Below are 26,587 nucleotides of genomic sequence, written 5' to 3' on the forward strand. Positions count from 1 at the left end.
ACTGGTACATCGATGTTCATAGCAGCACAATTCACAATAGCAAGACTGTGGAACCAAACTAGATGCCCTTCAACAGATGAATGGACAAAAAAAATGTGGCATTTATACACAATGGAGTATTACTCTTCATTAAAAAATGACAAAATCATGGAATTTGCAGGAAAATGGATGGCATTAGAGCTTTGAGCAGGTTGGATTGACAGGCCAGTCTCAAGCTGGGAAACATAATTATCTTTCCTTTTCTTTCTGTCCCTCCATGTGTGTGTAGTGGAGGATGATTCAAAAAAAAGGACTTCCATATAATTGCATTATTTTTTCAGAATTGAGAAGAAGTTCCTAATCTTTTAAGTTATTAGCTACTATTTTTAAGTGGCTATATCCTGGCATCCCTTGGAAGATATTCATGCTGTACATATATGGAAAAGCATAACTGGTCTGGGCAACCTAGTTTTCCAAGGTTATCTGGATGACTGCCATCAATCATTTTTTTTCCTGTGCTGCCTGTGTAGGATGCCCTAGGTCATAATGCTCTCTGTCCCCTGGGAGAACAGTTTACCTACCATGAGGGGCCTTTGTATTTACACAACAGCTGTAATATAAATACTGAACACACATCTGGTGGCTGGATACCCACTCTACCCTCACAAGAGAAGAGGAATTTGGGATAAAAGTTTATGGAGCATGTAGCACAGGGCCTGCCCCCTAGTAGACACTCAGTAAATAACTGATTAAAAAAACTGATGCCTGTTTAACAAGTTCTCTACAATGTGGAGACTTCCAAAACATACCTCATACAAAATGTCTTTTTCTTTGTGAACTTCAGGTAGTTGTGCCACTGGGATTTATGCAAAAAGCTCTCTTTGCAGCAAGGGATGAAGAGTGGAAGAGACTTCGAGTCTTGCTGTCGCCAGTGTTCTCCAGTGGGAAACTCAAGGAGGTAATAAACTAAGAGGACTTTAATTAGAAACTTAAATAAGGATTTGGGGATGGGACATATGTGAGAACATCATCGTTTTCCAAAGAATATTCCACTAAGTTTGAAATTCCTAATTAAAAAAAAAAAACTAAAAGCAAATATCAGAAAGATCAATAGAGTAGAAGGAAGGGAACAGAGGGAAGGAAGAGAGGAGAGAAAGGGGAAGTATTGGGACTGAGTTAGAACAAATTATTTTTCCATGCTTTTATAATTATTTCAAAAGGAAACATTGTTATATATAAATAAAAAGAACTAATTAAAAATTTCAAATCAACTTTTGTCTTTATGTCCTAGAAGAGTTATTATTTGATTCATTATAAATATCTCATACTTTATAATCCTGGGAAAACCAGAGCCTTGGGGACTCGATTCTCCTCTAACTGTGGTTGGAGTTGTGTTTGTGCTTAGATGTTCCCCATCATTAACCAATATGGAGATGCATTGGTGAAGTACCTGAGCCAGGAAGTGAAGAAAGGCAAGCCTGTTACTGTGAAGGAGTAAGTAGCAGGCAGCTCTGGGGTTCTGAGCTGTTTTAAGACCTTCCAGCAGCCTGCCAGGGAACTGAAATTACCACTGTTGAGCTACTTCCCTGACTAGACAAAAGTAAGTGTGGGGTTATCACAACCACAATGTGCCACCCAAGGAGGAGAGGCTCCTAGGATGAGGCAGGGTGCTGGGACATCTGTGTACAGAAAACAGAATTAGTTTATCTGCTTGATCGTCAATGTGAATATTATGTAAGTCAAAACACATGTTTTACAATGAAGAACATGATCACTCAGAAGTTGAGGGTAGAGCCTAGGGAATGTTGGATGGGGGGAAGTTTCTGGTACCTATTGAGCAGGGATAGAAAGATATAACGCAGGCTAGGGTTGTAGCTCAGTGTGAGAGCACTTCCTAGCATGTGTAAGGCACTGAGTTCAATCCTCAGCACCACATAAAAATAAACTGATAAAATATAGGCATGCTGTCCTCTACAACTAAAAAAATTATTTAAAAAAATTTTAGAAAGAAAGATACAATGCAGGCTATGGAATAACAAATCTCTTCATGGTTGCACTGAGAATATCAGCAAAATACAAAATATGAAATATTCTCACCACTTCTTCCTCCAGTCTCAACAGAGATACGGTCCTGAAAGGATATGGATTACAACTACCATATCATTTGTTGTATAAAATGGGTTATTTTGACCCATGAACAACCACTGATACTGTCTTGGGAAATCTGAGAGAATATGTTCACCAAGTTGTGAGCTCATCCAAGTACATTTTGAGGAGATTTTCAATGTTTTAACTGAGGATATTCTTACTCATTCCCTTTTGGGAGATTCTGTCCTTGGGGCCACTTTGGGTCCTGGAGTGCAGGACCTCTCAGGAGCTATAGCAGTGGGTGCAGATAAGGGGGTGACAATGTTTCTGCCTCTCAGAACAGGGTGTTGCTGTTATGTGATGTGCTAGAGAGGAATCAGCTCTGGGTACAGACTGTGCTTAGGCAGGACCTAGGTCAAGGTCACCTATCTTGGATCCCCTAGCAGGAGTCAATTATAACACCCTGGTCCTGCTGAAGCTCCGTACTTAATCACTTTTATCATCTACACTCCACTCACTGATGTAATTTGTCTGATTAAGGGTGTCTGTCTCTCTGTTACTGAACTCCTTGAGCTCACTACCCTAGTGTCCCTAACTCCCCTGGCACAGGGGCAGCTGCCTCATGGCATTTGATAGGAACATGGACTAGTCATTTTATCAACAGATATTTCTGAAAGTGTGTGAATGTGCTCATATCACTTCTTCCAGCATGTGTAGTAGGAGAGTAAAGCAATACAGATTAAAATCTTACATTTCTTTCTTTACTCAGAATGTTGGGGAGCTACAACATGGACGTGATCGTTAGCACCTCCTTTGGAGTTAATGTCAATTCCCTCAACAATCCACAAGATCCGTTTGTGAAAAAAGCCAAGAAGGTACTTGGTTCAGATGTCCTCCAAACATTTTTTTCTTATAATTAGTATGTGGATTACCATTTCTTTTTTCTTTTAAAATAACAACTTCATTAAGATATTATTTACATACTATATGATTCCTTAAAATGTAAAATTCCATAATTTTTAGCATGTTAAATGATACATGCAGCCATCACCATTGTCAAAACTCAGAAAACTCATTATCTTTTAACTGTCAGCTTTCAAAATCATTTACCCTAAACAAACACTACTCTGTTTTCTATCTCTTTAGCTTTGCATATGATGTATACATTATAAAAATGGAGACATGTAATATGTGGTCTTTTGAGATGCAAAGTGATATCATTTAGCATTCTGTTTCTAAGTGAAATATATATCAGTACTTCATGTTTATGGCCAAATAATATTCCATTGTATAGATATACTACAATTTAGTTATCTTTTCATCAGTTGATAGACATTTATGTTATTTCCACCTTTTGGCTATTATGAACATTAGTGTGAAAGTTGTTTGTGAACTGTAGTTTTCAATTTCATCTGAGTGCATACTCAGGAGTGAAATTTCTGCCTTACAAAGTACTTCTGTCAGTCTTTTCTATAATAGCTGTACCATTTAATATTCTTACCAAAAATGTATGAAGTTTCCAATTACTTCACTTATTTCCTAACACTTCCTGTTTCCATCTCTTATTTTAGACATTGTAGTGGATGTGAGATGGCATCTTATGTAGTTTTGATTTGCATTTTCCTGTTGGTTACTGATAACAAGCAATGTTAATCACTTTTTATTTGTTCTTTTTAGATATGCATGACATATCTATAAAAACATAAAGTATACCTTATTCTAATTAGGATCCCAGGCTTGTGTATGTACATGATGTGGAGATTCACTATGAGGTGTTCATCTATGTACATAGGAAAGATAAGTCAGATTCACTATTTTTAAGATTATCTATCTATATCTTTTGCCCACAATTACCTGAAGCATTTGTCTTTTTGTTTTGAAGTTTAAGAATTTTACTGGTGTGAGTCTGTACCTGTACAACCAGAGGAAAGAAATCTTGTGCTCCATTTGTGTACAATCTGTCAAAATGCATTCTACTATCATGTATAACTAATTGGAACAAATTAAAAATAAAAGAAAAAAAATAATTTTTAAATAATTTAATTGAAAAAATACTTCTTCATATATTCTTTACACAGTTTCTTACCAGATTATGATTTGTAACATGTTTTTCCTATTCTATAGATATCTTTTTACTTTCTTGATAGTGTCCATTGAAGCACAAAGTTTTTAGTTTTTTGCAGTTTATTCCTATCATGGGAGGTACTACATATCCCAACCATTAAAATGAATGAGCTGGATTTCAAAATATTAAAATGTATTAATTTCAAAGCTGTAGTGTTCACAAAAGAAAAGCAATTGACATAGATGCATTGAATTTGATGCCATTTATATAAATGTTAAAAACTCAACAGGACTTGGAAACTTAACATTTAAATGATATATGATTTATGTCATTTCCTTTTATTGTTTGTGCTTTAAGTATCAAATCTAAGAATTGATAGAAACCATATGAACTTACACACTTTTTATGGTTTACTACTAAAAATTGTAGTTTAGCTCTTATATTTAGGCTGCTCAACCATTTTAATTTAAGTTTTACATACAGGGCCAGGTGAGGACATCATGTTATTCTTTTGCATGTGGCTATCCAGTTGTTCAAGCACCATTTTTTGAAGAGTGTCTGCCCCATTCAATGGCCATGGCACCTTTCTCAAAATTCCATGGGCCATAGACATGTGGGTTAATTTCTGGACTCTAAATCCTATTCCATTTATATATATGTTTACCCATCTTCCAGGACCACATTTTATTTTTGCTTTGGAGTAGGTTTTGAAATCAAGAAATGTGAGTCCTACAACTTTAATCTCATTTTCCAACATCATTTTAGCTATTCTGTGTCCCTTTGAATTCTATGTGAATTTTAAATCAACTTGTCAATTCCTCAAAGAAGCCAGCTAAGATTCTGTTACAAATGCATTAGGATCTGCAAATCAATTTCAATACTATTTCCATTTGGATAATATTAAGTTTTCTGATCTACAAACCAGAGATGTTTTTCTAGTCATGTAGATCCTCTTTCTTTTATTTCAACAGTATTTTGTAGTTATTATTGTGCTTGTCTTGCACCTTTGTTAAATTGATTCCTAAGTATTTTATTCTTTTTAATGACATTGAATATAGAATTATTTTTTAACTTCTTAGTTTTTCTTTTGGGTTGGTTATTACAGTATATAGAAATGCAGTTTCTTTTTGTGTACTGATCTTACATATTGAAATGCTGGTGAACTTGTGCTTACTTGCAATACCCCAAGAGAAGTGGTGAGAGAGAGAGATGCTTGTCATGTTCTTGATTTGGGGTGAAATATTAAGCTACAAGTTTTCATAGATATCCTTTATCATGTTTACAAAATTTCATCCTAGTTCTAATTTGTTGAGTGTTTTATCACAAAAGAATGGTTTTGAGGATTATTTTTCCGGGGGGAGGGTTGGTTTTGATTTTTATCAAATGTTTTTTTCTGCATCAATTGAAACAATCCTCTGTGTTGACTTTTTATTTAATGGATTTGGTGTATTACACAAACTTTTCCTTGTTGTCTTTGCTTTGTGTTAGTATTAGGGTAATACTGGCCTTTAAGAATATATTTAGAAATGTTCTTTTAATTTTGGAAGTGTTTGTGAATAATTGTTATTAGTTCTTTATTTCATAGAATCTACTATTAAAACAATCCAGATCTGGGCTTGTATTTGTGAATAATTTTCTATTTATAGTGCAATCATGTTACATTTTACAATTTTATTCAGGTTGTATATTTAATTCTCAATCAATTTCTATAGTTTATGTCTTTAAGTATTTTCTGCACAAAGATATGTGAACAATCAAATTGTTAGAATTCTTTCAAAATCCATCTCCAATGTTAGTAATAATTTCTCCTTTCTTTTCTCTTGCTATTCATTGCATTCATTTCTTTTTTAATATTTATTTTATTTTTTAATTAACATGTATGAGTTATGCAAATAAATGGCGTTCCATATGATGTCTCAACACATGTATACAGCATACACAAATGAAATACAGCCTTTCTTTATCCACCTTCTGCCATAACCCTTCCCAACCTTTAATAATCACTATTATACATTCAGGTCAAATATTTTACCTTCCACATATGAGAAAGAACATGTGGTACTTGTATTGATGTGTCTAGTTTAGTTCATAAGCTGAATGTCCTCTAATTCCATCCACTTTTTGCTACAAAATACAGGATTTTATTCTTCTTTATGAATGAATGTTCCATTGGGCATATATGTATGTGTGTGTGTGTGTGTGTGTGTGTGTGTGTGTGTGTGTATATATATATATAAAATAAATACATAAATTTTATAATATATATATATATATCACTTTCTTTATCCATGCATTGATGGATACCTAGATTTAATGCACATCTCAGGTATTCAGAGAAGTATAGAAATAAATCTGGATGTACAGATGTGTGAACATCTAGAGCGTTCGGGTCCCTGGGTAAGGGTCGCGAGATAACCAGGACACAAGGGATGCAGAGCAAAGGCAGCAATTGCAACTGCATGCTGAGGTTTATTTGCAAGTTCCTTTTATTTACTTCTTCTAACAAAGCAAGCAATTCTTCAATATCACGTTACCCACATTGCCCAAATATCATGCCTCTGCGGATACACAGAGCTAAATTCAGATTGTTCCTGTTTATTTGAAAAGTACCCTCTTAAAGTTCTTTGTAGACATTATCTAATCCCCTCAGGATGCATTTGTTTCTTTAGAATGTACTGTTCCCAGGATAAGTATGCAGGAAGCTTCTTCCTCTTGGCCAAATCATGAAGAACTTGTGACTTGCGATAAGGGGAACAGAACTTTTTCTCCTCCTAACTGAGGTTTGCCTCAGCTGACCTAAATCACAGCCACAGCTCTTGCAACATGTCAGGCCTGAGGGAGCTAAACTCTGCACACTCAAACCCCAACACAGATGTTCCAATCATTTAGATAAAAAATAGATTAACATAAAATATGTTTTATATATCTATAGAGTATTACATTTATAAATGATATATATTTCCATTATATAACAAATTTTAGAAAACTTAATGACCAAAACCCCCAAGTAATCCAGTTTAAAAATAGGAAAATGCTCCAAATAGTTATTTCTCAAAAAAACAAATACAAATGACTTAAAAATACATGAAAAAACTATTCAATATCACTTGGTGTCAGGGAAATGCAAATCAAAACTACAATAAGACATCATCTCACCCTGGTTAGAATGACCATTATCAAAAAAAGAAAGAATGAATGAAAAAATAACAAATGCTGGCTAGATGTGGAGAAAAAGTTCTCTTACATATTGTAGGTGGAAATGTACACCATTCTGGAAAAGAGTGTGAAGGTCCCCCCAAAAATAAAAGTAGATATACCTTCTGATCCAGATGCCCTCTTCTAGTACATATTGAGAAGAAATATCATCATATGAAACTGTTATCCCTTTGTATTTCTTGGTCAATCTGGCTAATGGTTTGGTGATTTTTATGACATTTTCAAAGGGGTAAGGTGACTTATAGACACCTTTTGTTTTCATCAATTTTATTTCTTTTCTATTTCATTTGTTTCAACTTGGGTTTTTATGATTTTTTCCTTATGTTTGCCTTTTGTTTAATTTCCTCTTTTCACCATTTTATGATTTAACTTAGACTACTGACTTGAGAGCTATCTTTTATAAAAACTTATACATCTGTAGCTATATGTTTATGAGCGCTGCTTTTGCTACTTCTCCTAAGTGTGATATAACATGTCTTCACCTTAATTCACCTAAAAACAACTTCTAGTTGCCTTTGGATACCATCTTTGATGCTTGACAACTGTATCTAGAAGTTTTATGGTTAATTTGCACTTCTGTCTGAGTTTCCTGATTTTCCATCTGTTATTGATTTGTTATTGATGGGGCCACTGATCCCCTGCTATGGTGGCTGCAACCCCATGTATGAAGTGCCCTTGCTCAGCCATGAACCAGACATCAGGTCCCGGCCACAGAGGGAATGGCTGCTGGTTGAGAAAACTGATGATTTTTCTCTTCTGTATTTTTTAGAAAATGATCGATGCTCCTGGGATGTTGCCTTTTCATCAAGGTTTCTCTTTATTTTTTCTTGCACTTTCTTTCTAGTGCTATTTCCATTCCTTAGACCAGTGTTTCAAGCATTAAATGTCTGCAGGTTTTCAAAAAGTGTTCTGGATTTTTTTTAAATGCTGTAATGAGGATGAAACAAAAACGCCTAGAAGATAAAGAAAAGGTAAAACCTGGTGTTGGTGACATGACGATGTTCGCTTTCTGATCATTTATTTGCTGTGTACATCTGACTTGTGCATATACAAATATACATGTAATTTTGTATGTGGTGCTGGGGATTGAACCCAAGGCCTCATATATGCTAGACAAATACTGTTATCACTGAGCTTCATTCCCCAGCCCCTCTCTGTACATTTTTTAAAGTTGATGGAAAACTTTAAGATTTGCACTGGAGAATTTTTACATTTTGGTTAGAATGAAGATGAAATTTTAAAAAGGCAAACTGATAATGAGTAAGATTGACAATGTTTGATACAATAACAGATGTGATGTTATGTCTTGAGATTAATATCATTCAAATAAAAACCTTATCATTCACCTCCCATTCAGTAAACTGTCAAAATAAAAATCCTATTTCAAAATGATTTTACCATTAAAAAGTATTCCCCAAGACTTAGATTGATGAACAATCATTACAATTCCAAGCCCTTTACATCTTAGTTGACACATTCTTCAAAGGAAGGTCCTATTTGGCACCTCGTGAAGTATGTGTATGTTAAATGTGAGTCCTTTCCTGTCCACAACCAGGCCGTGCTCTTCAGTGACCTTGAAGGTGATATGCTAACCCAGCTTTGCCTTCTGCTTTGCCTGGAGGTCGGCAAAAGAATGTCTCCAGGTCAGGGAGGCAGGACAGCCGTCCCCAAGTGTGACTGAAGATTGAATCGTGTACCTAATGTGTGGAGAATTTGATGATACACAAACAAAAGCTAGTAATCATCTTTGAAAATACCAAGTGTATTCAGTGTGGCCATTGAATAAGAATTAAGGCAAACTAAAAGAATTGAAGTCCAGGACCACTTCCTGGGCAATCAGGTGTGACAGGAGAAGGAGACAAACCCAGCATTAGGGAGAGCAAAGACCAACAGATATTGGACACCATAGCTGGATTTCTCTCCGGCAAATATATCCTGTTTTCCATGGTTTATACATGCATGTTTTGTTCACTGGTGGGTTGTGCAAACCTAGCCAGACTTCTGGACTTAAAGGAGCCATATTCTAAGAAGGGAGGTGTAATGCTACATTCCAGATTTACTTCTGACTTTATGACTGATTTAGTCATTTCCATTTCCATTTCTGCTTCCAGCACCGCATTGATTTTCTCCAGTTAATGATTGATTCCCAGAATTCCCAAGACAAGGAGCCCTACCAAGGTAACCAAGAATATTTCATGGCCCATTGACAGGGAAATTCAAATAAGCAAATTATCCTGAAAATATACACGTTTTCTAGAGAAAATAGATTTCCACCAAATTGCAGGAAGAACACATTTGGATATTGCAAATGGTGCCCACATGTACTGTCTAGAATCATACAGGTGTAACAAGGCTCAAAAATTGAAGGGAAACTAGGAGAAAGCATTTCAGTCTTGAAGTTAGTCTGTTGTCTTTTTACCATCAACATCAGAACAAATGCTGTTTCGCAGCCCCATTCAGATGCACTGAATCAGAACCTCTGCCTGGATATTTGCATTTGTACATCCAATCAGGAGGTGCACTGTCCCAATAGTGGTGAGGGTCACTGGCAGTACTGGGTGAAAATGTGTTCACTAGCTTCATCTGATATTAAGATTAACTTTTCCAATGTAATTCATAAGAATGTTGTGGGGGAAATCTCTGATACTGTGTAAACATCCTATTCCTCAGCATGCTTTCGCCAACTAGTTTTATCATACATGTATGATTTTTGATAGAAAGCATTTGTATTATGATGTTTACAAACTGCGGTCTTTATCATCCTATCATCTACTGTACATATATGAATTGTATTAGATTGTAAGAGACTTCCATTCTTATTTATGTCAGTATGATGTTATATACTATGAATTTATTCTCTTGCTATCATTTTTTATTTTGATGGTCAAATCCTCTTGGGCTTAAGTCTTTTAACAACTTCTCCCTCCTCCTTCTGTTCTTCCTCCCTCCCCTCTTCCTCAGCTTATATTTTGATTGTTAAAATTGACTATATTTTACAGCAGTTTTAGTTTCATAACAAAACTGAGGAGAAGGCATAGAGATTGCCCATATCCATTTTTTCTCTAAATTCATATGTTGCCCCCATTACAAACATCCCTTACCAAAATGATATATTTTCCATAATCAATGAACCATCACAGATAAGTCACCTTACCCCTAAGTTCATAGGTTAACATAAGGGTTCTTGAGTTTGTACATTCTATAAGTTTTGATACCTATATAATGACACATATCCACATTATAGAAACATACACATTATTGCATATGTTTTCTCATATTGTTTTGAGAGAACATTCTTGCTTTCTGGTGCAAGAAACTCTAGATTCCCTGTCTATTTCCTCTGATCAGGCCTGGAACCACCCATTTATCCAGATGCCCTGGCTCCTTTAAGTGAGAGACGGTATTAGAAACCGAAATCTGGAATGTAATATGACCATTACTACTGTAGTTCCTTCTAGATCCTTTCTCTGAACAAAGATATGAAAATAAAATATATTTGTGCAGACTGAGCAATATAAATATTTCTATGTGAGGCCATATGCATGGTGTAAACAGTACTCCTCTCCCTGCTTCCACTATAATTTTCTGTGGTGAAGGAAATACTCAATATACGTATTGTTCATACAGTAAGCACTAAACACATGGCTACGAGCATTTGACATGTAGGTAGTGTTACTGAAGAAGTGAACTTTCTATTGTTATTTAGATTAAATTCATTAAAATTTAAATTTAGTTAGACACATATGGTTAGTGGCTACCAGATTGTACTGAACAGTTGTAACTTAAGTTTATAGTCCAATTTCATTTCAGTATCATTGGGTTTATGCCAGTAGTGGGGAAAACACGGTTTGAGTTTTCCCACAATAGCATCATAGAAAGCTTGTGTAAGCTAGAATTCAATGTAGATCTTTCTCACACTCATTTTGCATAATTTTTTGTTATGAATTACATGGTTGGAATGTATACCATGTTTCTTTCAGGTATTCAAGTATCAACAAATCCTAATCATTTCTCCAATCAATGAGATGAATGCTTGAATGTGACTTTTCAGGAGAAAAGTCAAGAGAAACAACACAAAGGCTGTTTGATGATTATGAAGTTGAGCAAATAGAGGGGACATGTACTAGGAAAGATGACGTTCAGCCCAAGATTGATTAGCAATGTTAATTCCACTCACTGAACCCCATCGTCCTGTCCTATGGATTCTGCCTAATGCCCTGTATCAATACATTCTTTCTTGTGTGATTTTAATACCACTCATTAGACTCCAGTTAATCACTACTCTTCTGGGTTTTTTTTTTCTCTGTATAATTTCTGCACACACTGAGATCATCCATTTTGAAGACTGGTGCCCCAGGTCTTCTATTACCTGATGATTCTTAGGTAATAGAACAGAGTTGACCACATCTCATGAAAGTTCAGATTTCAATTAGGTAGCTCTAGAGCAATGCTTGAGCTTCTGTGTTTCTAATAAACTCCTTGAAGCTGTTGATGCTGCTGGTCCATGGACCACAATTTGTGTAGAAAAATTTCTCTGTGGCTCAGTATAGTTCTGTCAATCATGGCCTTTATTTTCCCTGCAAAGATGCCAGTATTGCAAATGCTTTCAAGGTTCTTCAACCTATATTTTAGATAGAGTAATTTTATTTTTTTCCCCAGGGGAAGAATGCTACCCAATATTTATAGCTAAATAACTTTCTTGATTATGCAAGGCACATTTGAAAAATACTGTGTATGTTTGACATCCATACTATCCCTTGAAATGACCCAGTTGTGTTGGTGGTGGGGGGTGGCAGAATGAGGAACATTATGAATTGCTCTTCCAGTTTTTCCTCATGGGATTTTGGATCATCATTCTGATTTATCTTCATGCAAACTGTAAAGTGTGCATGGACCTGCTTAGAAGAAACTGTCTTTCCTCTCCTTTTAGGTCTATCTGATCTGGAGATTGCAGCCCAGTCTATTATCTTTATTTTGGCTGGCTATGACACCACTAGCAGCACTCTTTCATTTATTATGTATGTACTGGCCACCCACCCTGATGTCCAGAAGAAGCTTCAGCAGGAGATTGATGAGACTTTGCCCAATAAGGTGAGTGAATGGCACCTGGAGGGGAGAGGAGAGGTAAAATCTCTGGGCATCTCAGTGTGCCATTGGGCAGTTCTAAAATCATGATGGTTATTAAGTGCTTTGAAAATGCTATGGTATTTTACCAATATGAGTTATTTGAGGAGCTCTGAAAACATCAGTGTAATGTGTCAACAGAGTTTTAAGTCATTTCCAAATCTTAATTTGCAAAAATTTCTTTCTTGCCAGGCACCTGTCACATATGATGTACTATTTGAGATGAAGTATCTGTACATGGTGGTGAATGAAACTCTCAGATTATATCCAATTGTTGAGAGAATTGTGAGAGTCTGTAAAAAAGATGTTGAACTCAATGGGGTGCTCATTCCCAAAGGAACAATCGTGGCTATACCAACATATAGTCTTCATCAAAACTCCACGTACTGGCCAGAACCTGAAAAGTTCTACCCTGAAAGGCACAGGGCTCCTGAGAAAGGAAATCCACCCTTAAGAGGCTGTTTCACACATATTTCTGAGTTCTCTTAGTGCAGATGACATACATGTGATTTTAAAATTTTCTTGTTTTAAGAAAATTTTAAGAAGTCTTTTACAAAGTGGTAATTGGTTTAGAAAACAAACGGTAATAAAAATAAATGACTATAGCCATTTAAGGCCCTAGAACATCAAGATAGGCCCTATCTATTATTAATGTGATAAATGTCAGTATGGACATTTTTATGTAAATGTGTAGCTTTTAAGGGCTGAAATGCTATCACATTTCATATGATGTTGAACTGTTTTTTATTTTATTTAACAGTGATCTATAAACCTTTCTGCCACTTGACCACTCTCTTATTTTAGGTGCTTACATTTTTTAATCATTTTAGGGTTTTTGTCCTGTTCACTGTAGCTCCTTGTATTTTCTACCAGCTTTAGGAAGCACTTCTATCTTCCACTTGAGTAAACATTGGTTCCTAGTTCCTTCAGCACATTTGTTAAATGCAAGTTAAGGCCTGAGAATTCCCCCCCCCCCCGCCCCCAGATGGTTTAAGCAGCCTCAGTGAGGATGGAGAGAGCTCAGATCCTCTGAGTCTTGTCTCTGGAGTGTTCTGGGCCAGCTTCTCATACTCTCCACAGTTGATGAGTCTTTCAAAGCCAAGTAACCTGCCCCCAAGACACCTGAGATATTCATCCTTAAATATGTCTTGACCTTGGTCTTCTGAAAATTTGGATCCAACCTCACAGTTTGCACTCTGGAAAGAGTTACTGTTTTCCTGTTGTTGTACTGAAGAACAAAATAGAGAAAGTTTTCAGGGTAGTGTCTGGTGGGTCAGGTGGCATGGGATCAAGACTTCAATTGGCCTCTAACTTTACACTTCTTGATTAGAGTGACCTTGTCTTGTTGGTTATGAGTTCCTCAGTGCCAGTTTCCTCGAAATTCAGCACTTCCAACTTTTGAACTTCACAGATACAAAATCAGAGATTACACATCTCTTTGATTCACTGAGGCCTAATAAGATACTAAGTGCTTAAGGTGCATCAGGGACTAGACTAGGATGAGAAAAATGACAAAGATGTATGTTATGGAGGACACTTGACATACACGCAAGCATAATCTACAGACAGTAGTTTGGAAAACGCTTTTAATGCTTCCGCATCTGCTCATCATCTGCCCAAACAACCATCCACCAACCTAATCAGACTCTCCACACACCACCACACCCTCCAAGAGCTTCCATGTTACTTTGAATCACAATCACCTATAAATTTGCCAAAATGTTCTCAAATATATAAGAATACATTTAAAAACAATCACAATGTCATTATCACTTTCTCCAAATCAACACTTTCTCCTTAAAGCAATCCAATAACTAGGACTCGATTTGAATAAAACCTGGGTTCAACATTCAAGGAATTATTTGTAACCTGATGAGACAGACTCAGAAGACAATGATGATATTCTATGGGGAGAGAGGCAGAGACAGAAGGAGAAGGAGAAAAAAGAAGAATGAGGATGAGGAAGAGGAAGAGAGGAATTGGGGAAAAAAAGGGAGAGAGGAAGGAAGGGAGAAAAGAAGATCGAGAAAAAAAGGAGTATAGAGAAGAGAGGTAATTATAGTGGGAGCATTTTCTCCTCTTTCATCAATAAAAATATGAAATGCAGGAGTGGGAGTTGAGGCAGGAACACACTTTTCTTCATTTATAAGCTCATTTTCTAATTTTTCAGTGTGTGTATGGATCACAATCCTGAATATAATTTCAGTACTTAAAGACATATTTTCTTTTAAATAGCATTCATCACATCTTAACAAGACAGAGAGCTCCTCTAGTGTAAGGAGAATGAAAAAGTTTTGTAGGTTTCAATTTTTATAAGCAAAGTCACAGCAGGATTTCAATGACCATTCCACAAAAGAATCCTGTGTTTTGCTGGTTATGAATGTTTAGGAGACAACCCCAATTATGTAGCTTATGTAGATTTATGTCTCAATAACTTGTTTTCATCTACTATTGTGGAATCAGGTTCAGTAAGAAGAACAAGGACAGCATCAATCCTTACGTATACATGCCCTTTGGAAATGGACCCAGAAACTGCATTGGCATGAGGTTTGCTCTCATGAACATGAAACTTGCTCTCATCAGATTACTGCAGAACTTCTCCTTCCATCCTTGCAAGGAAACACAGGTCAGGACACTTTATGAAAAAGTAAGGTCTTGTGGGTAGTTTCTTTTAGTTGAGGAACCTATTTAAAGAAAAGTATCTGCTCATTCAAAGAATCTCTTTTGAGACACTTGTGCGATCTTAGGCTTCTTCAGTTTTGGAGCTCTATATCTGTGGCTTTATAAAAAACAAGAGTTTAAAGATCAGGTAGAGTCTATTGAGATTAGGTTGACATGCTTATGTGCAGTGTTTTTGAACTTTATCAAAGTATAAACTCAATTATAATTCAAATGAAGATGAGGCTGCTTTACATAATCAATCCTGAACTATGAAAATCATGTTTTGATGATGTCAAGTGCTGTTTTCCTCAACAAAACTTATGGAAATTTTGTGACAGTTTTTCTCAACTATTGTCTGAACATTGAAATCAACATAGAATTTTAAAAATACAAGATATTTGGGTCATCTCCAAAATTCTAAAATCACTTGCCTAGAGTTTGACTCTAAAAGCTCCCTATTGTCTCATTCTCAGACAAAGTTGAGAAACATTGACATCAATCATTTCTTAAAGATAGGAAGGATTTATGCAGGTCAGCGTTTTCCTAATTGATCCAACCTTCCTGGAGTCCTGTTGCAGAAAAACTATTTTTACATTTCAATATTAACTCTTTGAATCTTATTTCCCCATTTTCCTCATTCTATTCTCATCTTTCAACTTCTAGTTCAATCCCCAAACTCCTCTAAGGAGTCCTCCCATCAATGCAAGACCCATTCATTCCTCTCTTTTGATATTGGTTACTCCAAACTTTTATGATCATCTAAGTTAACATTTTGTCCCAAAAGCATCCCATTTGGAGGCCCATTTTTTTCTGTATATTAACTACATCATTACCACTTAACTACATCACCTCATTTTTGCCCTTCATGAACTCTCAATGGTGATTTAGAGGGAAACTTGTTCATGGAAGGATTCAGGAAATATTTAAGGAGAGACTTATCATTGATTTAGAGTACTTGGCTGTCAATTTTTTGCTTTTTTTAATTTTAAAATTTAACAAATGACATTTCTCTCTCTCTCTCTCTCTCTCTCTCTCTCTCTCTCTCTCTCACCCTCTTTCTCTTCTAATCTAATGTCAACCTAATCTAATGTTTGTGTTTCTCTCTATGCAGAAAATATTTGCAAACTATCTGAAATTTAAGAATAGTAATGTGTTACATTTATGGAACTATGTGGAATCTCTCCTGCGAAGAATACACTTTTCATTGAGTCACAAAAAGCAAGGTTCTGTATGGCTTATTTCTAGGGACTGATCATTTATTATGCAATTTCTTTCCCATTTGTTCATGTTCCATATGGGAAAGGAGGAGACAGAAGTGGTGACCATTTTATTTGAGGAGTCAGGGTAGTCAGGTAGTTACCCTGTAAGCAGGAAGGAACTTAAATCTTGGAGAAAGTAGGTCTCTAGTACATCTGAGATGGGGCAGGTACTTTCTGCAAGCTCCTAATATTTCCCAGATTGGAACTTCTCAATCTCCATGACAATTGTCTTCCCTTCTCTCTCTTGGGTGTAGAAGATTACTCTGTTGGAGGTACCCCCAACACTAAAGGAATGACTTGGTGAGAATGGGACTAAAGGGATACTCAAAACTATGTAGGACTCAAATGTTCCCCATTTGCACTTCAAAGAGGAAGAGAAACTTTAGGGGGAGAAAGCATGTTGTTCCCTGAAGGTCTTTTCCATCTTTAAACTTCATGGGTTCTATCAAGAGGCATGCCTGGACTCTTAGAAGGGAAGGACTGCTCCTAGAGTTCAAATTATAAAACCTGATCAGGGTTACCTATGAAACCCATCCATGAAGCAACCTAAGCAAACATCCATGAAGTTCACTTTATTTCGCTTTAAAAAAAGGGTTTGAAATAATACCAAAAAGTTAATTTAAATTAGTTAAATTCATCTATTTTGCTGAAAATTTTTTATTTGTGTTGCTGGGGAACCAAGGGCATCACACATGCTAGGCAAATGTTCTACCACTCAGGCTCATCATCACCTGTTTTCCTAAAATTTAAATTAAAAAGAACACAAGCCAACATTATTTTATCTCAGCGATGGTAGAGAATAGATGCTCATGAAATACTTCTTTAAATGGACACAGGCATGTATGCTTTCATTCTACAATATTGTCAAAGCTTAAAGAATAAATGTAAGGAATCCCAGACACATGAGGCTGAAAGTAGTTTTTATATGTTTGTATAGCTTTATTGTCTGAAATGTACCTTTTCCGATTCTTTTCTGTTGTTCGGGTTTCATTTACTACATCTAAATATACTTGCTTAATGTTTGCAGATTCCTCTGAAATTAAGCAAGACACCATTTCTTCAACCAGAAAAACCCATTGTTCTAAAGGTTGTGTCAAGAGATGAGCCTGGAAAGTAGAGTCTAAATCTCCCTAAAAATCTCTGCTCTGTTCTTCAAAGAAGATGTATCTCAGAACAAAAGACATATTGATTTTCTCTGTGAATAAAAATTGGTATTGAAGATGGATTTATGGGTGCATGCTGCTCCTGAGTTACTAGGGATGCTGGACCTTTGCTGGGCTTGTTCAGTGTCTGTGCACAGTATTATGTGTTGTGTGATGGAAAGGAGGTAACCATCTGTGTGCCAGATATGAAGACTCAGCCTCTCTGGTTTTTGGGGATTCTATCCACCCACCTCTGCACCCTCACCTCTTCATATTTGCCCTTATAAATTCTTAAACACTGCTTCAGTAACTCAAAAGATCTGAGTACAAATATTTTATCATCAACTCTTTCTTTCAAAACACGCTTTACTTCACAGGTTTCTAATATTAATCAGCACATTCTAATTTTATACTCCCTAAATAGTCTTTGCTGTCGTGATTTACATATGTATTATCAATAAAAATAATGATAGAAAAGGTCTTTATATATTTATCTTAATATTTTTAGAGTATCACTGAACTTCGTATGTCTACTTTAAATGGGATTTGTAAAGGTTTTTCCATAATACTCTGAAGGATTATAGACACATACACAATGCTACTTGAATTCCTGCAACTAAGTTAAAATAGTGAAGGTATACGTAAACCACTTTATTCTTGGGATAGTCAAAGTACGTCATGGATCTGGATTCTTGAAAATTCTTAGAGGTTTACCCATAATAACACTCTATACTTGGGCCAACTACAGGTGTAGTCATTGGGTGATAATACCTCTCCTCAACACTCTCCTCAGAGCCTTAGCTACATCCTTATTCCGGAGAGTATAAATCAGAGGATTCAGTGTGGGAGTAATGATGCTATAGAACACAGAACCAACTTTGTCTTGCAGTGGAGTGCGCTGGGACCTGGGCCTCATGTATGAGAAGATGCAGGCACCAAACCAGAGAGAGACCACAATGAAGTGGGAGCTACAAGTGGCAAAAGCATTTCTCTTACTCCCAGCTGAATGCATCTCAATGACACTGTGCAGGATGAAGCCATAGGATGTAGAAACCAGGATGATGGGGAGGAGGAGAAGCACGATGCTACAGATATACACTGTGGTCTCATAGACGGTGACATCACCACATACCAACTTCACAACAGCTGGATACTCACAGTAGAAGTGGTGTATTTTCCGAGATCCACAGAAGGGAAAGTGCATCAAGATGACTGTGTGAATTAGGGAGTTCAGAGATGCCCCCAACCATGAGGTGAGGGCCATCATCAGCGCCACCTTCCTGCTCATGAGCACAGTGTAACGCAGAGGGTGACAGATGGCAACATACCTGTCATAGGACATGAGAGCTAGCAGAACACACTCAGCGCCACCCAGAGACAAATAGAGGAAGTGCTGGGTGGCACAGCCCACGAAGGAGATGGACTTGCTGCCAGACAGGTAGTTGGTAGCCATCTTGGGGATGGTTGTGCAGAAGTGCATCAGGTCCATGAGGGAGAGCTGGCTGAGCAGGAAGTACATGGGGGTGTGAAGCCCACGATCCACACAGATGAGGAGGATGGTGAGGGTGTTGCCACTCAGTGCAACAAGGTAGACCACCATGGTCAGGAAGAAAAGGAAAAGGTGGGTCGGGGAGTCATCGAAGAGCCCTTCAAGGATGAAGTCTGCCAGAGACGTCTGATTCCTCAGCCACATGGTCCCTTCAAAGTCCTTGGGGAAACAGGGAGTGGAGACAAAGTGTGATGCCAGAAATATGGGATCCTGTGTACAGGGTGATAAGCTCTCTTGATCCAAGAAAACATTTATGAAGAGCTTTTTCTCTCTTTGTAAGTATCCAGAAACTGAAATTATTGAAATTCAATTTTTTTCAAAAGAAGACAAACCTAAAATTTGTCATCACGATCATGGTCATTTGAAATTCCAAGACTCTAATAAGGGCCAGAATTTATGACTCTTCTTACTAAATATAGGCATATGTGTGTGTAATCATATATATGATTTGTGTTAGTGTGTTTCCGTGTTTTTATGGTTGTTGGATTATGTTTCTTATTTTACCAGGCAGGTTCTAACAAGAGCAGATGAACCACTAAGACATTTCTAGTTATGCATGTAATTGTTAAGGGTTGTGTTACAGAACTTTGGCCTTATTTCTTTGTGGAAGCTGGTTAAGGAGTTGGTGTACAGCTGTCATGTTTAAGTCTGCTGTGGAAACTTAAAGTCTACAGGACAAGCAGTAGAAAGGGAAAATAGTACAAAGCCGGGCAGACAAGAGACAGACGAAATCCCAAAGCATGAGCTGTGACCCCACAAGAGAAAACAAAAAGAGTCAGTCTGCTTGTCTATGGAATTAGGGATTAAGGTTCTTCTTTTTATATTGGCCCTTTTGAATTCTACAAACTATTAGGGTTTCTTTTGACATAATTAAAAAGCATAAAATAGGCTTCAATTCAGTCCCCATACTTCCCCTTTCCCTCTCCTCCTCCCTTCCTCTGATGCCTTCCCTCTACTCTGCTGATCTGTATTTATGTATGGTTTTTTTGTTAGTTACTTGTGGTTATACCTAAAGATGAAATCCATATGGTATGTTCATACAGGCACATGGGAAATTTAGGTCAGATTTCTAATGAAGCTGAATGAACACCCCTAGCCCAGAATTCCAAGAGCCTAAAGGAGAATCCTGGGGAAGGTAGAGCAACTGCAGACCCAGCCACTGCTCCATACCAGCGAGGTGTGAGCCAGCAGACCAGCAAAAATGTATTAGTACTACAGGATGGCTGCTTACCTTCTGCCCTCTAATCTCCCAGGAACCTCTTCTTGAGACCCACCTTAAACAGAAATGATGGATTAGAGGGAATTTGGTGAGATGTAGTTCATCCTAGCCAATCTCACACATCGCAAAGTCACTGCAATCCATTTTCTGCCCTTTTGGTACACATGAACACCTCCATCAGTCAGGGTAACCTCCAAATACAAAAATGATACCTGTGTAACTAAATACAATACATCCAGCATGAAGGCAAACACATTAACCCTTTCTCCAGGAGAAAATCCAAAGTTCTTTATTTTTCCTTGGGGAGATATTCATTGCTCTGATACATGTGTTCCCTTTAATATCCTGGAACTTCAAAATTTTCTGGATGAAAGGCTGGCTTTGAACTCAAGATCTTCCTGTCTCAGCCTCCTGAGCTGCTGGGATTACATGGTGTGTGCCACCGTGCCCAGCAGGCATAGTGGTTTTAACCTACCAAAGAAGAACAAGGAAGGAGGACCCCAATCTACCTTTAGCATGATCTAAAGGAATTCTCTGAAATCTCACGTCCAACTCTAGGACCTTGCAGGTGACCAGAAAGGAGTTTTGACCAAACACATTCATCAGGTTTCCATGTTACAAAGGTGGCAAGATTAGGCAGGTAACATGACTAAGCCAAACAGACCAGGTCTCAGGAAAACAATGGCATGAATGCCATGATGAGTGATCAGTGTCACTCAGGGTCAGAGACAGAAGTGGTAGAGCTGCATGAGACAGGAGTGCTGCCCTGTCCAAAGCCCCTTCACTCCAGTTCATTGCTACTAAACATCTGGATTTTTGAAGAAAATTTGAAAATATCAGTTTTATTTGAAATCTCCGGTTTTTAAAGTTTTGTCAATTAATTAGAACTTAAAAAAAAAAAAAACACCCTGGCCAACATCATTCAGGCCAAATAAAAAATATCTGCAAAATGGATATTTTTATCCTTTGTGAATCACCCAATTTGTAGTTTAGGGCAGATGTATCCCTTACATTATGTGACCTTCTTTTCTCTTCTGACTACATGAAAGTAGGCTATTATTTGAGGGTTCAAGGGACCTAGGGTTCCAATATCTATATCAGATGGTGGAACTAACACTACCTGCTAAATAAACAGAAGATACTTTAAAAATGAGATTAAGAAAGTAATATGATGAATATATTGCATTGAATTGGAATTGAAGGTGATAATTTTACTTCCATTTTCATCTCAAAAGCTAGGTAAAAAGAGGAGAAAAAGATGGAATTGAAGACAAGGTACAAAACCATAGTGAATTCAGGAAGAATATGGTATTATAAAATATGTTGACAATACCTAACGCAGATGAGATTTTAAGAACAAATTTATGTTAAATATAGTACTCAATTCTCTGATTTTTAGAATGGGAATTGTTAGCACCCAGAAAAGAAAGAAATTATATCAGATATGGACCAAAGTAAGAACAGGAAGTTCTATTTATAGAAAACTTGAAAGTGCGCCAATTTTACTATATGATTCAAGTCAGGGGAAAAGCAGAAAACTATTGAAGATACATTTTATTTTATAAACACAACCAAATAAATAAGTTCACTTCTTAGGAAAATAATCCTGGGTTAGTTTAAAGGAAACACGCCACAGGCTTTCTGCATATAATTTAAAAACAACTCACTGGGAACTTAATAAAATATGTGGCATGAATTTAAAAGGCCAGGTTTTTGGAAAAAATAAATTATTTGTGGTTGATTGAAATGTCTTACAAAATGCAATGTCAAAGTCACTGTCACAGGAAGGAATAGAACTTCTCTTTAAAAATGTAAAGATTGCTCATGCTGAAAATCATGTAAAAATAAAATTATGAGAAAAAAAAATTCTGGATGATATATATGAAAAAATTCTTATGGAAACAACAAAGAAATACTATTTACTACCACCCATGGGATAGATCTTCTTATCCAAAAGATGGTTAACCAGTAGTTTGGATATCAGCCCCTGTTTCCTCACTCAGTCCTGGCATCTGTTCAATAGATCCATGAACAAACTGGACATGGCATCAGGGAGAAAGATTATTCCTGGATTGAGTATGATGGATGTACACTCACCAAGACCAATCTGTCTGAAGCCACTGCTGAATATCCATGGCTAACAGCAAAGACCATCATGAGTTCCCAACATCGCACCATTCCCTGGGGTGATCAGCCAGCCCCTCCATAGCACATTGATGACATTGAACCACATTCAACATGAAAGGGACACTCCTTTTTTTTTACCTCGACTGGACACTCACTCTGGGTATGGATTTTGCTTCCTCTCCTGAAGTGCTGCTGCCAGAACTACCATCTCTGGACTCACAGAATACTTTATTCACCATAAGGGTATTCCATGCAGCATTGCTCCTGAACAGGGAGCTCGATTCACAGCAAACAAGTGTGTAATGTGGCCTGTGTTCATGGGATTTGTTATACTTAACATAGGTCCTCCATCTTCCTGAAACACAAACCTGATAGAATGGTGAAATACTCATGTAAGACTCTGCCTCAAGCAACACCTAGGTGGCAACACCTCTCATTGCTGGGCAATGTCCTCCAGGATGTGATACATGCTCCATGTCTCCATCTAATTTATGGTACTGCTTCTCCCACAGCAAGAATTCATAGGATCAGACCCCCAAGCATTCAATGGATAGAAATGAGAGTGTGTTCTCTCCCTATAAAATTGATGTCGATGAACCACCAACATTTCTGTTCTGCTGCTTTAGAAAACTCTTAGCGACAAAGGGAGAGATTCTTCCACCCAGACACAAAGTGATTACATTTTCTTACGGAAACAAGAAAGAAATACTCATTACTACCACCCACTGGATAGAGATTCTTATGCAAAAAAGGGTTAACTTGAACTTTGGATATCAGCCCCTGTTTCCTCACTCAGTCCTGGCATCTGCCCAATAGATCCGTGAACAAACTGGACATGGCATCCAGGGTAAAGTTTATCCCTGAGACTTGAGGTTGCCACTTTAGGATGCTCATTATAGCTGAATCAACAGGTGAAGAAGAAGGTCACTCTGTGGCAGGGAGTGATTGATTCTGCCTAGGAAGGGAAACTGAGTTGCTACTACACAATACAGAGAGGAAGAGCAAGTGTGCCATAGGATGTTTTCTCGGTGCCTCTTCAAACTCCCAGGTCCTGTGATGGAGGGCAATAGGAAACTAAAGCCCAAGTCAGGTCACACTGATAAGGGCTCAGATACTTCAGAGATGAAAGATGAAGGTTTGGGTCACCCAACTGACCAGGAACAATGACCAGCTGTGAACCAAGGCAGTATGGACAGTGGAGTGAAATAGGATAGTTATAAAGACCAGTAATGACCATGTGGACAACTCTCAGGAACACAAACTGCCATTCTTTTCCATTTCTTTTTAATGCTGATAAGAATTTGTATATTTATATTACACAAATTAAGTGTTTATTTCATTGTCATCCTCCTATCAAACATGAGGTGTGAATAAAACCTAAAATCATATCTCAGTATTTCAATAACTGGATATAAATGAAGGAGTATGAATCAGTAGAAACAGAATATATTTCACACAAAATGCAAAAAAAAAGGATTTTTCTCCCTTAATGAGGAAAGGGTTGCATATTTTATGTAATCTACTTGGGAAAAGATGATAATATCTTAGGTTATACATAGAATAGTCATATCAGATTAGGTAGAAGGACATTTTATGTTGTCTTAACTTGAATAATGAGCAAAATTTTTAAAAACTGCATGAGTGCTGTGTTGACACAAAACAAAGCAACCATACCTATGTCGTGGGTAGATTTGTGAGTCAACAGATGACAAAAAAAATGCTGAAAAAACTAGGTTTTTCACATTGATTCAGCCACACTTGCCAATCTGCCCTCTCTCCAGTTCTCCCACAAACACTAGTCAGAATGAGAAGTTGATCTCCATGGGGAAATTAGACTCAAAAAAGTCATAAACTAAGTAGAGCCTTCTATCACTTCTTACCTCCTAAATATCTTCCTATACTTTCACATATTCTTAATCACAGATGTACATTAACAGGAAAGAACCACCACCATTGAAGGAAAGTGATCATGACAATTGTAAGAGTAAATACCAGTAATTAAAAATAATTATGTGAGTATGAAAAATAAACTTCAAAAATAAAAGCAAAAAACACAGGACTTAATGCATTCTGATCACATTTCAACTCTGCCAGTAAAAACGAACTCACATTTATTTTTCTTCTGTCCTAGGGTCGCTCTAGGATTATAATGACAGTCATGTCACACTGCTACTTCCTGCTCAGCTTCTGTGGACTAAGAGAACAATTTCAACCCTGATGCCCCTGATTACTCCAACCCAGTCAACATGATCTGCATACTTCTTTTCTACCTAATTATAGACACACATTTCTTTCTCTTTCTTCATTAGTTTCTGAATATCTCTATGAACCTCTTGGCATAAGTTTTCCATGATCTGGCTCTATTCTCTTTTCCTTCCTTAAGCAACCCATTCTTACCTGTACCCTTAAATTATGTTTTTCTCTATCTTCTCAGGAAACATCCTCATGTGCTGATGAGATGTCACCATTGATTAAAGGATAATCTCACAATGCCCTAGTTTCTGATAAAGGCTTCTAAACACCTCAAGCCCCAACACTATCTTACCTGCAATTTTCTCTGCAGAGATTTTTGCACAGAAGTGAAATGGATTGAGAAGAAGAACAGTCCTCCCAGCCACACATTGGCTATTGGTCTTCCACACAAGCACTTGCTGAAGTACTCCTCAGACTCCTCCTCTAACCCTGGAAGCTGCATCTTCTTGTAGAATATTAGATAGAATATTTGTCCAGCTCACTCATCATGGTTTGCACTAATTACCTTAGGATGAAGCATCACACAAACAACAGGACATGGTGTTCTGGGAGCCTCTCAAAATCTGTGTTCATTATTTTGAGCCCTGTCAGATAGATTAAGTAAAACTGAACACATCGGGCCCCTATTAGTTGGGACTTGGTGTGGTGCATATGTTTCCTCTTGACTCTGAACTTATATTTGAACTTCCTTCCATTACCAGATTGAGAGCCTGGAAAATAGAAATGGCCATTCATGTTACCTGAGTAAGGTACTAAACATAATAGCAGGTTAATCCTCAATGCTCCCAGAGTTCAACAAAAAACCTCTTTGCAGTCTCTGTGGTTTTGGATCACTATAGCACACTTGTCATAGTTTACCTCATTCCCTAGTAGTAACATACAAGTATGTATGTGTTATGCAGTTACTAAGCTCCTTCCATATCACAGAGATGTTTCCTCAACAGTAATCAAAGGGGTCAGAAGAGGCCAGACTGGCCTGACCTGAGCCAGTCATGAGGAAAGAGGAGCATGCTCCATGAGGGATGAAACATCCCCACTAATCCTCAGGACCTGTGATGTCAGCAGAGGTGAATAGAAATCTGAAGACCTGATGGCATCAGGGATTCCCATTCAGAAGACACACCGGATGTCTTCTGGGCACCATTACTCGAGATACCAATTAGTCTGTGCCGTGTGCACTGAAGTGAGTATCCCATGGTGCTGTATTTGAAGTTTGTTTGCAGGGGTGTGGGAATTGGGTAATTTGGGGAATCTGGTTCTGAAGATAACATGGGAATACTCTCTCTAGGGGCTAGTTAATAATACAGAGTAACTGTTCCTACAGTCCCTGATTTGTTTTGTTCATTACAGAATTCCATGTCTCAGTAGCCCCTTTCCATGCTACTCTTTTGAGAAGACAGTCTGAGTGTCTTCTTGCCCAGTGGCCACTTTACTGCTTTTTCCCATGTGTCGTATTATAGAAATGGCAGCAGGTAATTCTCATGCTCAGTCTTGTTGGTGCTTCAATTCTATGGACCACACAAAATAGCATGTCAGGAGAGAGAGAAAGAACAGTACATTTCCCTACATTTCATTTACTCCCATGTTTTATTCACTCACTGCCCTCCTCTCATCATGAGCATATTTGAGCTATTCTTGTTTCTCTTTTCTCAACTCAGATATTAAAATGCCTTGCTTCACTGAGCTTACCTTGACTCTATATCATGGCTTGTTGTTTAAGTAGAGGAAACATATTAGCACTTGCTTCAAAACCTACAGGCTATTACTCTTATCTGGTACCTCCCTTTATGACAGAATATAGTTTTAATTAAGGCAGTCTTGGCATTTATATGATTTATTCATTGTTTGAGAAATATTTTATGAGCACCTGCTGCATTCCAAGAACTGTACTGATTACATAGTGAT

General features: G+C 37.3%; 1 protein-coding gene and 1 pseudogene across 1 annotated transcript; one reads left to right on the forward strand and one right to left on the reverse strand.

Annotated features, from left to right (window-relative positions):
- Positions 1-832: 832 nt before the first annotated feature.
- On the forward strand, positions 833-17,918 carry LOC124081069 (cytochrome P450 3A11-like; annotated as a pseudogene).
- A 370-nt stretch (positions 17,919-18,288) lies between these two features.
- Positions 18,289-19,227, reverse strand: LOC124081067 (olfactory receptor 2AE1-like). The gene has a single exon (XM_046427199.1). The coding sequence runs from the start codon at positions 19,225-19,227 to the stop codon at positions 18,289-18,291; it is 939 nt and encodes a 312-aa protein (XP_046283155.1).
- Between the last annotated feature and the right edge of the window lie 7,360 nt (positions 19,228-26,587).

The sequence above is a fragment of the Marmota monax genome, unplaced genomic scaffold (assembly GCF_021218885.2).
Source record: "Marmota monax isolate L192 unplaced genomic scaffold, Marmota_monax_Labrador192_F-V1.1 WCK01_AAM20220418_F8-fsc00405, whole genome shotgun sequence".
Lineage (NCBI taxonomy): Eukaryota > Metazoa > Chordata > Mammalia > Rodentia > Sciuridae > Marmota > Marmota monax.